The sequence below is a fragment of the Berghia stephanieae genome, chromosome 3 (genome assembly GCF_034508935.2).
Source record: "Berghia stephanieae isolate SIO BIC M18660-M18661 chromosome 3, UCSD_Bste_1.3, whole genome shotgun sequence".
NCBI lineage: Eukaryota > Metazoa > Mollusca > Gastropoda > Nudibranchia > Aeolidiidae > Berghia > Berghia stephanieae.
Window position 1 is genome coordinate 96,255,233 of NC_088362.1, and position 11,415 is coordinate 96,266,647.

General features: G+C 36.1%; 1 protein-coding gene across 4 annotated transcripts in view; it reads left to right on the forward strand.

Annotated features, from left to right (window-relative positions):
• LOC144968918 (uncharacterized) overlaps positions 1 to 8,336 on the forward strand; it is a 74,598-nt gene extending 66,262 nt beyond the window's left edge. For 2 of the 4 annotated variants that reach the window (XM_078907768.1, XM_078907767.1), the window contains exon 6: positions 4,728 to 8,180. In XM_078907768.1, coding sequence (XP_078763894.1) covers positions 4,728 to 7,564 — 2,837 coding nt within the window. In that variant the 3' untranslated portion in view covers positions 7,565 to 8,180. Of the gene's footprint in view, positions 1 to 4,727 lie in introns of all 4 variants that reach the window. The other 2 variants (XM_078907769.1, XM_078907766.1) reach the window with 2 other exon arrangements.
• Positions 8,337 to 11,415: the final 3,079 nt, after the last annotated feature.

An 11,415-nucleotide genomic window follows, 5' to 3' on the forward strand; every position in this document is an offset into this window, starting at 1 on the left:
AAAACCAGACTTCATTGTTGGGTCAGAAAGACGGAAAGGCACAATGAGACCTTGTCAAATATGATCTACTTCAAATCGAGTAAACCGCCAACTCATCAATCTTTAAAATAATAATGTATCTGATATAGTTATATAAACATTCACAACTCGATCACAAAGAAAGATACGTCAACAATTTATAGATAGTTCGAAGATGACGTCACACGGGTCTTTGTTATCTTTTTTTGCCATCCGCGTTTATGAGTAATGCTCACTGAACTGTATTAACCTGACTATAGAGAGTTCGAAGATGACGTCACTCAAGCCTTTGTTGTTATATTTTGCCATCCGCGTTTGTGAGTTATTCTCACTGAACTGTATTAACCAGACTATAAAAGTTCATGGTTACACATAGTTTTGTGTGTTCGTCTGTTATACTTCCGGATGGCAATGTTATGAGCTTCTTAGACAAGCGCATACTATCTATAAACGTTCATGGGTACACACAGTTTTGTGTGTTGGTCCGTTATACTTCCGGATGGCAATGTTATGAGCTTCTTAGCCAAGTGCATACTATCTATAAACGTTCATGGGTACACACAGTTTTGTGTGTTGGTTCGTTATACTTCCGGATGGCAATGTTATGAGCTTCTTAGCCAAGCGCATACTATCTATAAACGTTCATGAATACACACAGTTTTGTGTGTTGGTCCGTTATACTTCCGGATGGCAATGTTATGAGCTTCTTAGCCAAGTGCATACTATCTATAAACGTTCATGGGTACACACAGTTTTGTGTGTTGGTCCGTTATACTTCCGGATGGCAATGTTATGAGCTTCTTAGCCAAGTGCATACTATCTATAAACGTTCATGGATACACACAGTTTTGTGTGTTGGTCCGTTATACTTCCGGGTGGCAATGTTTTGAGCTTCCTAGCCAAGTGCATACTATCTATAGATAGACCAGATGGAAGTTGACGTCACTCATGTCTTTGTTGTTGTTTTTTTGCCACGAGTAGTTCTCACTAAACTATTATCCCCACTATAAACGTTTATGGTCACACATAGTTTTGTGTGTTGGTCCGTTATATTTCCGCATGGCAATGTTGCGAGCTTATTAGCCCAACGCATACTATCTATAAAGCGATCGAGGAATTTATATCAATTTGAACATCTTAAAATTGTAAGAAAGTTATAATGTGTTCTTTGTCAACCATTGTGTTCATCTGTCATTGTGTCGGAATAAAACAGATGGATAAGATTGAGAGTTCAACATCAAATTATCGGAATTAGAAAATATAACTTTGTTTTTGTTTTCTTTTATTGTTGTTGTTGTTGTTTTATTTGTTTTGTTTTGTTTGCTTTTTTTCTTCTTTGTTTTATCTTCTTTTAAGTTGAAGAAATAGTTGAACTAACTCTCATCAATGGAGACAATTATTGAAACTCAAATTCCATGAGTTTAAGCTTAGAATTTAATCTTAAGCATCGTATTCTCCCCGACATAAAACCTTTTATAGACAATAGGTCACATTCTCTCAAGATCTCTCTCTCTCTTTCTCTCTCTTTCTCTCTCTCTCTCTATCTCTCTCTCTCTATCTATCTATCTATCTATCTCGCTCTCTCTCTCTCTTTCTCTCTCTCTCTCTCTCTCTCTCTCTCTCTCTCTCTCTCTCTCCATCTCTGAATTTCTCTCTCGTGATTCCAGAAGAAGTAAACTCTCAATTATAACCAACTTCCTGACACAAAGGACACGCGGCGTCAATACAAATTACCTCAATAGAAAACCCAATTGCTACTGCATACACAATCATTATAATATTTATTTAACCAGTAAACCGCCGTATTCTGGAACAACTCGTATTATCAAATTTGGCCAGAAAAATCATCCTTCAAATATCGATCGATTTAAATGACCCTCGTCTTGGCAAAAATTCTCAAAATTCACGAGGTACTATCGCAGGTCCCAGGTTTTAGATCTTTTGCCAAGGTGAGGGTCATGTCATTTAAACCGACCGATATTTGAAGAACGAGCTTTCTGGCCAAATCTTGAAATATGAGTTTTTCCCGAGTACGGCAGTGAACGGGTTAATCGACTGAAGATTGGCCGTGACAAGGAAATGGCAGTATGTGTCACACAGTATGTATTTACAAGAACAATTATTGTACAAGATATTGGGGTTAAAATAAAAAAAAAATTATTTTTTTTAGATTTTAGATCAGATCAACATAAAGAAAATTGATGACTTTTTGAGTTTTTGTGAAATAAATAGTTTAGGTTAGGTAATTTTCTCACAGCCCGTGATGTAAGTATTAGTGATTTTAATATGATGATGACGATGATGTCGTGGCGATGATAATGATGATGATGATGATGATGATGATGATGATGACGACGACGACGGCGACGACAACGATGTTGGTGCTGCTTCTGCTGTTGCTGCTGCTGCTGCTGATGATGATGATGATGATGATGATGATGATGATGATGATGATGATGATGATGATGATACGTTTAATGAAACGACATTTAATGCAAATGTCGACAGCAGAAGCAAGTAATGAACAACTCCATTAACAAGATATTATATCCCATTGAGGTAACATGACCGGTCATCTTGTTTTTGTTATTGTGTGTGTCGCAATCGGGACTGAGGACTTTGGTCATAGACTTGTACTGATAAAGATAATAATAAAAACAACACATGGTTCATATCGTCTGATTGATATTCTACTCGTGTAGCATTACTCATCTAATCACGCCACTTTCACTTTCATACGATAACAGATAGCAGCGTATTTTCCAATAGGGAATGGGATTAGCGGAAGAGTAGCGTCCCTTGATTTGACGTCACCCATAATCTGTGACGTCACCGGCGAAAACGTTATTAGAGAGAGAACGTCATGTTGGTTGTGCGCATGCGTCTCTCGTCCTCGCGGAAGCTTCGATTTAATTACAAAAATAAATCAAATTAACGTTTCGAGTTTCCCCTTTATCAACAAAACAGGATGAATGAAACACTACAGATGAATGTGATAATGTGGTAGTGGCGTTGTCAAGATTTGTTTTTTTATCTTGACAACGCCACTACCATATTATCTCATTCATCTGTAGTGTTTCATTCATCCTTTTTTGATAAAGGGGAAACCTGACACGTTCATTTGATTTATTTTTGTAATTAAATCGAAGCTTACATTCGATTTCACCTTGTTATTTATTTCTTCGAGCTTCGAGCAGCAACATTGACATTGCTATCAGCACGGTACACAATCCATTATCAAAGAGGTCAGACAGTCAGACAGATGATGCAAGGTTTCAGTGATTATAAAATGGTTATCCATCAATACATACTATTGATATTTAGAGATATCAAGAATGGAAATGAGCCTTGTACAATTACAAAACACTTTTTTTTCATTTTGGCCAGACATTTTTAAGCTTCAAATAGCAATAGATCAAGACGACCGTTATCACCTGCAGAATACGCCGTAATAGAAGTCTCTGGTTCGATCATTTTGATAGGTTTAAAGTCTCTCAATTCAGCGTTGTTTGAAATAAAACATTTCTGGCCAATGTTTAAAGCTAGTGTTTTGTCAATCCAGGCAATAAGATATTATTAGTTACCGGAACCTTTCGATTATTTGTACATTGGACTAATGTTAAAATAGAATTTTGGACACTGTGTTTATCAAAACAGTTCCAGTTTATTTATTCACGTCCATTTGTTGTCTTATACGAGACACAATCTGCTATTCACTCTGTGCTTTTTCGGGGTTTTAATGTGCTCAAAAGTATCGTGTACCTAAATAGTTTAATCATGTGTTATGGAAGCAAAACATATATTTTAACTTAAAATGTTATTTATTACAAGATATAAGCATTTGCTACAGGATAGAAATTAATTGAGTATTGGCTGACTGTTATGCAGTGGTAGTTAGGGATACAAAGACGTGGAGAACATTTCTGTTGTTTATACCAAAGTAGTATATATGTTTGTTTACATCAAAAGTTATTAACACTGACGACGTTGCAAGACTTTATAACACTCGTTGTTTTTACTTACATAACATGCATCGCATTCACATTGCTCAACATGAAAGATAAAGTGTTTTAAAGTTTAATGTTAGAAAATTTTAATCTTTAAAATATTCGTGTTTTGGATAATTTAATATGCGTGGACTTGAACGTTCGCAAAGTTGAAGGTAAAGATTGTGTCTCTTATAAATAATGGAAAAACTGATTTACATTAAAATGTTTTCAAGAAACAGAATTGAACATGATATGAATGCAAAACAATGTGTAATAAACCACCGTATGAAGGAGTTATGAAAGATAGTATCTATTACAATACCTATCCTTTCCCCCACTGCAAGATGTATGACAGAATACCCTCTCCCCACATAACCGCTGTTTTAAACATGTGCATCTTTTTATCCCTCTTAATCACCCTAATTCCAAAATGACTGACGCTGATCTAGACAAGTCGCTAGACTCGTACAAGAATGAATTGGAATATTACCTTATTTGAAACTATTGTTCAAACAAAAATGCCCTTTTCTTCAATGTGGCCATTTCACTTATACTCGCATTCTGTTGAGTCGAAACATCTATCCAAAATTCCTGAAGGTCTGCACCTATTAAGCGGAATGAGTTGTATGAAAGAATCAATTGACCAAACGAATGAATTATGCTATTCTTAATTTGCCATTTTGTTTTCATTTATCTATTTCATTTCTTTTCCTCAACCAGATTGTTCAACACAAAAATTCCCCTTTCTCTTTCCACCGGCATTCCTAAATTCCACGGACCTTTATCATCGCTCTAGACGTGAGTCCGACGAAGCATCAATCTCCGATAGATTGAAACATCCAGCCTTCCCACCCTTCATGCCACCGAACTCAAAGTCTCACAACAAATTATACGACAGCTTCATGAAATACCCTCCCATTCCTCATTACAACGGCGATGTACAAAATAGAAAGCATTCTATAAAAGAGGAGAAGCATTCACCCTCTATCCCAAATCCACATTCACATCTAGAAAAACCGAAAGATCAAAAATCCCCATCACCACTTGAGTCCATGATCGTTCCCCCGCCCACATATCTTTCCAACCCACCCCCATCCCTTTCAAAAGTTGACCATACAGATCAACAAAGTCCAATTCTTGATTACAGTAACAGGAAAATCAGCACGAACCCTTCAATATCAAAAACTGATTTTATTGAAAAACAATCACAGAAAGACGAAGTGGTCAATTTATTACCTCACAACGCTTTTTATCCACCATTTTTCCCTCGTCAAGCTTGGCATCATCCAGCTTTTCCTACATTTCCAGCTATGAAATCTCCTACAACACCAAAAGACCTCCCTTCACCAGCTTTCAAGGCTGACCGCTATTTGGGTGAGAAATGTGCCGTTGAACAAAACATGTTCAGAGACAAATTAAATTCAATTGGCAATAATAATCCTCCTCAGAAGAGAATGGTACTGCCCCACGAACATGAACAGCTACACTCATCCAGTCCTCCCGCCGCTCATCAAAAAAGAGGTAGTGAAGCAGATCTGAAACATTCTAGAAGAAAGGGAGCATTAATTGAAGACATAATATACAAGAAACTCAAAGAATCTGGCACCAAACTCCCAGAAAATTTACAATCTCTTCCTCCACAATATCCATACTCTTTTCCCATAATTCCTGATGTCAAAGGTGACAACACATCTCAACCCACCACAGAGTTTATCAAAAGATCTGAATCTCATGAAGCATTTCCATTCTCTCCCAATCTCCCTGTGTTAAACAATATCTATTCCAATAACCTCCTCATGGATCGATCCCTATACAACCCTCTACTTAGCCCAATCAAGCCAGAAAATCTGAGCATCTTATCAAAATTTTTCCCAGCATTCTTGAAACAGGCTCCAGCATTTAATCCGTCCTTGCTACCACCAAATCCATCTCTCCCCGTGCAACCTCTACCCATTCCTGGATTACCAGGTGTACCACCTGCCTTACCATTCCCTCCACTATATCATCACATGATGTCCCAGTACCCAGCATTTCCTAACTGGCGCCTTTTCCCAAGGTTCCCGCCCACCTCTGACGGCCTCCAATCTGCGCCAGGCGGTGGAATGATTCCGTCCAATATCACTCCGACATCCCAAGAACAAGTCCTCAATCTTGTCAAACCAAAGGCATCCAACAACCACCACCACCCTCATCATCCCCACCACAATGGCACATCTTCAAGAGGGTACAGAAATCTTCCCTACCCCTTAAAGAAAAAAGACGGGAAAATGCACTATGAATGTAACATTTGTCTCAAGACATTTGGCCAATTATCTAACCTCAAAGTCCATCTTAGAACACATACGGGAGAACGTCCTTTTATCTGTCAGACATGTGGAAAAGGTTTTACACAACTAGCTCATTTACAAAAGCATCATCTTGTCCATACGGGAGAAAAGCCTCATAAATGTCAAGTTTGTGATAAAAGATTCAGCTCAACAAGCAACTTGAAAACTCACATGCGACTCCATTCAGGAGAAAAGCCATTTCAATGTAAATCATGTAATGCCAAATTTACTCAATTTGTTCACCTCAAACTTCACCGCAGACTCCACACAAACGAGCGTCCATTCGAATGCTCACAATGCAACAGAAAATACATTAGTCGAAGCGGTTTAAAAACGCACTGGAAAACTGGGTCATGTGTCCCTCACAACCCTCCCTCCGATTATGACACCCTTGTCAACATGAGTTTTGATGATAAAGACGACGAGATGAGCGATGGGTCCTACGAGTCTCTTAACGAGCTTGAAAATGATGATATAGAGGTTGAACACCTCGACCACGAATCAAAAACTTCATACTCCGCAGTGAACTGGCAAGAACAACGTTATTTCCATCCATATTTCCGGAATGGTCATATTTCAGACAGCAGACATCTCTATAGCTCTGCTCCAGTCTTTCCAGAACCTTCTACTGCCAAGGATGCAGCCGAATCTCCTGACATGCCCGTGGAGGAATCAGCCAAAGAGACCACGAGTGATGAGTCAGCATTTGATCAACGTAATACATTTCTTTTTTCTCATAGGTCCGCGTCCTCTCCATATTCGCCAAGCGTCTCTCCATCCCCTTCTGAAACAAAAAAATCTTTGGAAAAGAAAATATTTTTCGAAGAAAGTTTACACGACCGTTCCCAGGGATCACCTCATCAATCACAGACACAAAGAACATCCTCGCCAAATATAAAGGAGTCACAAACTCTTATTTCTCATTCAGAAGACACAGAATCAACATCACTTTCAGAAAAGTTTAAAGAAGACAATTCAGACACCAAAGCATCTCCACCGTTGCCAAATCATAACAATTCAATTGATAATAATGAAAACAAACCTATGTCTTTCAGTGACGATTTTGGAAAAAGTGTACAACAAACCTTGACTCACCCTGACCGAAGTGCTAGCTTGTTCCATTTCCAACATTTGTTACAGCGAAGTCCCAAAGAGGCTCAGTCTTTTCCGGGAGATGCATCGTCACCGTGTATACCTACGAAATCTCACATTGAGATCTTATCCACATGAACGCATTGAACATGGTATATCTTAGGATTGTATTGTGCCCTCTAGACAAATGCTAAATTCACCAAAAGTTATTAAAAGATAGCGGCCATTGTCGTTTTTAGACTGCCCCGCCAGCCAGATGGTGTATTTATTCTAACAAAATTTGCTACAGTTGACTATAAGCCTTAATGGTTGAACATACGAGTTATTTGTTAATAAGGATTGTTTTGGCGAAACCATTAACTCACTCAACCCTAACACCGACTATATCCGTAGTTTACACAGGTTATTTTTACCCCACGCCTATTTATTACATTTTTCTGAGACAAATTATAGGCGTAGTATCAAAGCTAATGTTTTTAGTTTTTACGTGTTAATGGTAGTTGAATAAAACTATCAATGTACAAGCTCATTTTTAATATAGTTTATCCAATTTCGAAAAGTAGAAAAAATCTCTAGGATTGAATGAGTTAACATGGTGGCAAACTGAGATATTTCATTACCGTTTACAAGAAAGTGCGTCTGTCTCCTCCGTACAATGTCAAATTACCTCTTTTCCACAAGGCTCTCTTTGTCTAATTCTATTCCATCAAATTGTGAATTGTTTTAAATATTTGTAAATTAAAAAAAAAAACAATAGTAGAATGTGCATTGCATTTGTAGTTGTGCATTTGATGGGAACTTGGCCTTGGGTTTTCCAGAAATAATTTGATCTACAACATATTAAATGAAAAATGATTGATAGATGTCATAAATACAATTTTCTATCAAGATGCGATGTGATATATAATAAAATAATAATAATAATAATAATAATAATAATAATAATAATAATAATAATAATAATAATAATAATAATAAATAATAATAATAATAATAATAATAATAATAATAATAATAATAAAAATATACAAACTTTAAACTATCCAAAGGACTAGAGATCTGCTGCGCACTTATCCATTTTTTTCTTCTTCATCTTCTTTTATAGTTTTGTTTGATTTTTATAAACGTAAGATATCACAATTTGGTGATCATCATTGGTGAGCTAGATGGCCAAGAGATTCGCGCTGAGGTTGAGTTCATGACATTTAGCATTTGTGACCTAACGTCTCAAATGGATATTTTGTCGTCACGGTGAAGGAAGTGGCATTGATATCCACAAATATAAAACTTTGGGGTTGCTATCTTTTCATTATAATTGAGATTTAATTACTTATTTTAATTCTAATTTCGCATTTTAGGGTCTAATTCATCCCACCTAATACCGTTTTATGGCTGTAGGTCACATTTGTATTTTCACGCTTCTCGTCACCTATTTTTGCAAAGTTAGTTTTGATTACGGAGTCCCTAAATACCTTTTTACTTAGCAGTAATAATCGTGATTTCAAACACAGTCTCTACTGGCCTTCGGACTTCAAATCCTTTGGGTAGTGTGTGCTGATTGTGGTTTTATTATTTTTTTAACATACACAAAGATTTGAAATATTTGGAATGTTAAGTTTGATTACGGAGACCTTCAATACTTCCTCTCATCTTATAATGAAATAACACCAAAGACTGAAATAGATTTGAATTTATATTCATATCAATATATAAAAGTGTAAATTCATACAAATTCTTTCGTTGTTCATGTTAAAGAGTCATTGTTTATCAAATATATGTTTTATTTATATTAAATGCTGTTCTATTTAGATACGACGGAATCTGTAATTTATAATTCATTAAAGTTTGTGGTCATATTCATGCAAAATAATTATACTGTGGATCAAATACTGTATTTTGGTGGTTGTTTGTTTTCTTTTTATAGTAGATGTGTTGAGTGATAAAAAAAAAATAGATTACAACATACAGATTATAATACTATCGTTTTTGTAATTATTACCGTCATCATTGTTGCCAACATTGCAATCAACGCCATGACCACTGCCATATCATCATCATCATCATCATCATCATCATCATCATCATCATCATCATCATCATCATCATCAGTAGTAGTAGTAGTAGTAGTAGTTGTTGTTGTAGTAGTGTAGTGGGAGTAGTAGTAGTAGTAGTAGTAGTAGTAGTAGTAGTAGTAGTAGTAGTAGTAGTAGTAGTAGTAGTAGTAGTAGTATAGTAGCAGTAGTAGTAGTAGTAGTAGTAGTAGTAGTAGTAGTAGTTTGTAGTAGTTAGTAGTAGTAGTAGTAGTAGAAGTAGTAGTAAAGTAGTAGTAGTTGTTGTGTTGTGTAGTGTAGTGTAGTAGTAGTAGTAGTAGTAGTAGTAGTAGTAGTATGTAGTAGTATAGTAGTAGTAGTAAGTAGTATAAGAGAGAAGAGAAGAAGAAGAGAGAAGAAGAGAAGAAAAGAAGAGAAGAGAAGAAGAAGAAGAAGAAGAAGAAGAGAAGAAGAGAGAAGAAGAAGAAGAAGAAAAGAGAAGAAAGAAGAAGAAGAAGAAGAAGAAGAAGAAGAAGAAGAAGAAGAAGAAGAAGAAGAGGAAAACGAATTCATAAATTAATAAACTAAAAGAATCGATTCTGATTTGCCAGTCGTTTGATATCGATGTTGTTCTACTAAAGTATCGATTTATACCCGATAGATAACTCGAATGTAAACAGATAAAGATCGATGAGAACTTTTCAACTTTCACTTTCAAAGCATGCCTGTCTGGGTCAGGGGGAGATAACAAGGGTCAAAAGATCAAAGGATCAAGGATGATATTGGTGCTAATAACAACGATACAGCTGCACACAGACATAATAACTATTTTCAGAAACTCTTTACTTTATACGTAGCATCTCGATGGATGAAGATGTCATCTAATTTGACAAGATGATGTTTGTTAGATAGACTTTTGTTTGACGACATTTTGAATAGTTTGGGGCAATCCTAATCTATCGACATGCAGATTAAACGTTTTCTGGTTCAAATGAAAAAGTTGATTTTTGTCAGTAAACTTTAAAATAACAATGATAGTAGTAATAATTGTGGGTGTAGTTGTTGCTATCTTTGTTATCGTTGCAAATCACCCCACCACATTTCGTTAAGGCTCATTTGAATCAACATCATCATCGTCATTATTATTACCACCACTACTACCACCACCATCATCATCATCGCCATCATCAACATCATCATCATCATCATCATCGTCATCATTATTACCACCACTACTACCACCACCATCATCATCATCATCATCATCATCAACATCATCCTCATCATCAACATCACCCATCATCGTCATCATTATTACCACCACTACCACCACCATCATCATCATCATCATCATCATCAACATCATCCTCATCATCGTCATCCTTATAACCACCACTACTACCACCACCATCATCATCATCGCCATCATCAACATCATCCTCATCATTGTCATCATTATTACCACCACTACTACCACCACCATCATCATCATAATTACAGTCTATATTCCATAGCTAATCGTGCCGGTCGATAAAACCCGATTGTTGAATATTACTTCGAGGACATTTTTTGCTAAACAGTAAAGATTTTTTAATAAAAGGAATCTGTGATTTTATTTTCAAACTTTTTAATTTCTCACAATCTATAAAATGTTATACGTTATGTTATCGTGTTCAAACAGTTATTAATAATTATCTCATTATATTGTGTGTGTTTTTTTAACTACCGTAAATTATCCAACATCAATTTTTACTTTTACAAAACATGCTTGGAATCTAATGGTTCTCACATTCTTACATCATTTGCTCCTTTGCATTTCTAAAAATGTCATGCGCCTACAATTTTGTTTTCTACAATTTTTCATTCATCTTATTTTAACAATGTTTTCAATTCTCCGGCCTCCTATATTATCAATTTAAACTGCTTTATCATTTGAACTCATGTAGTTCCCAAAACTAC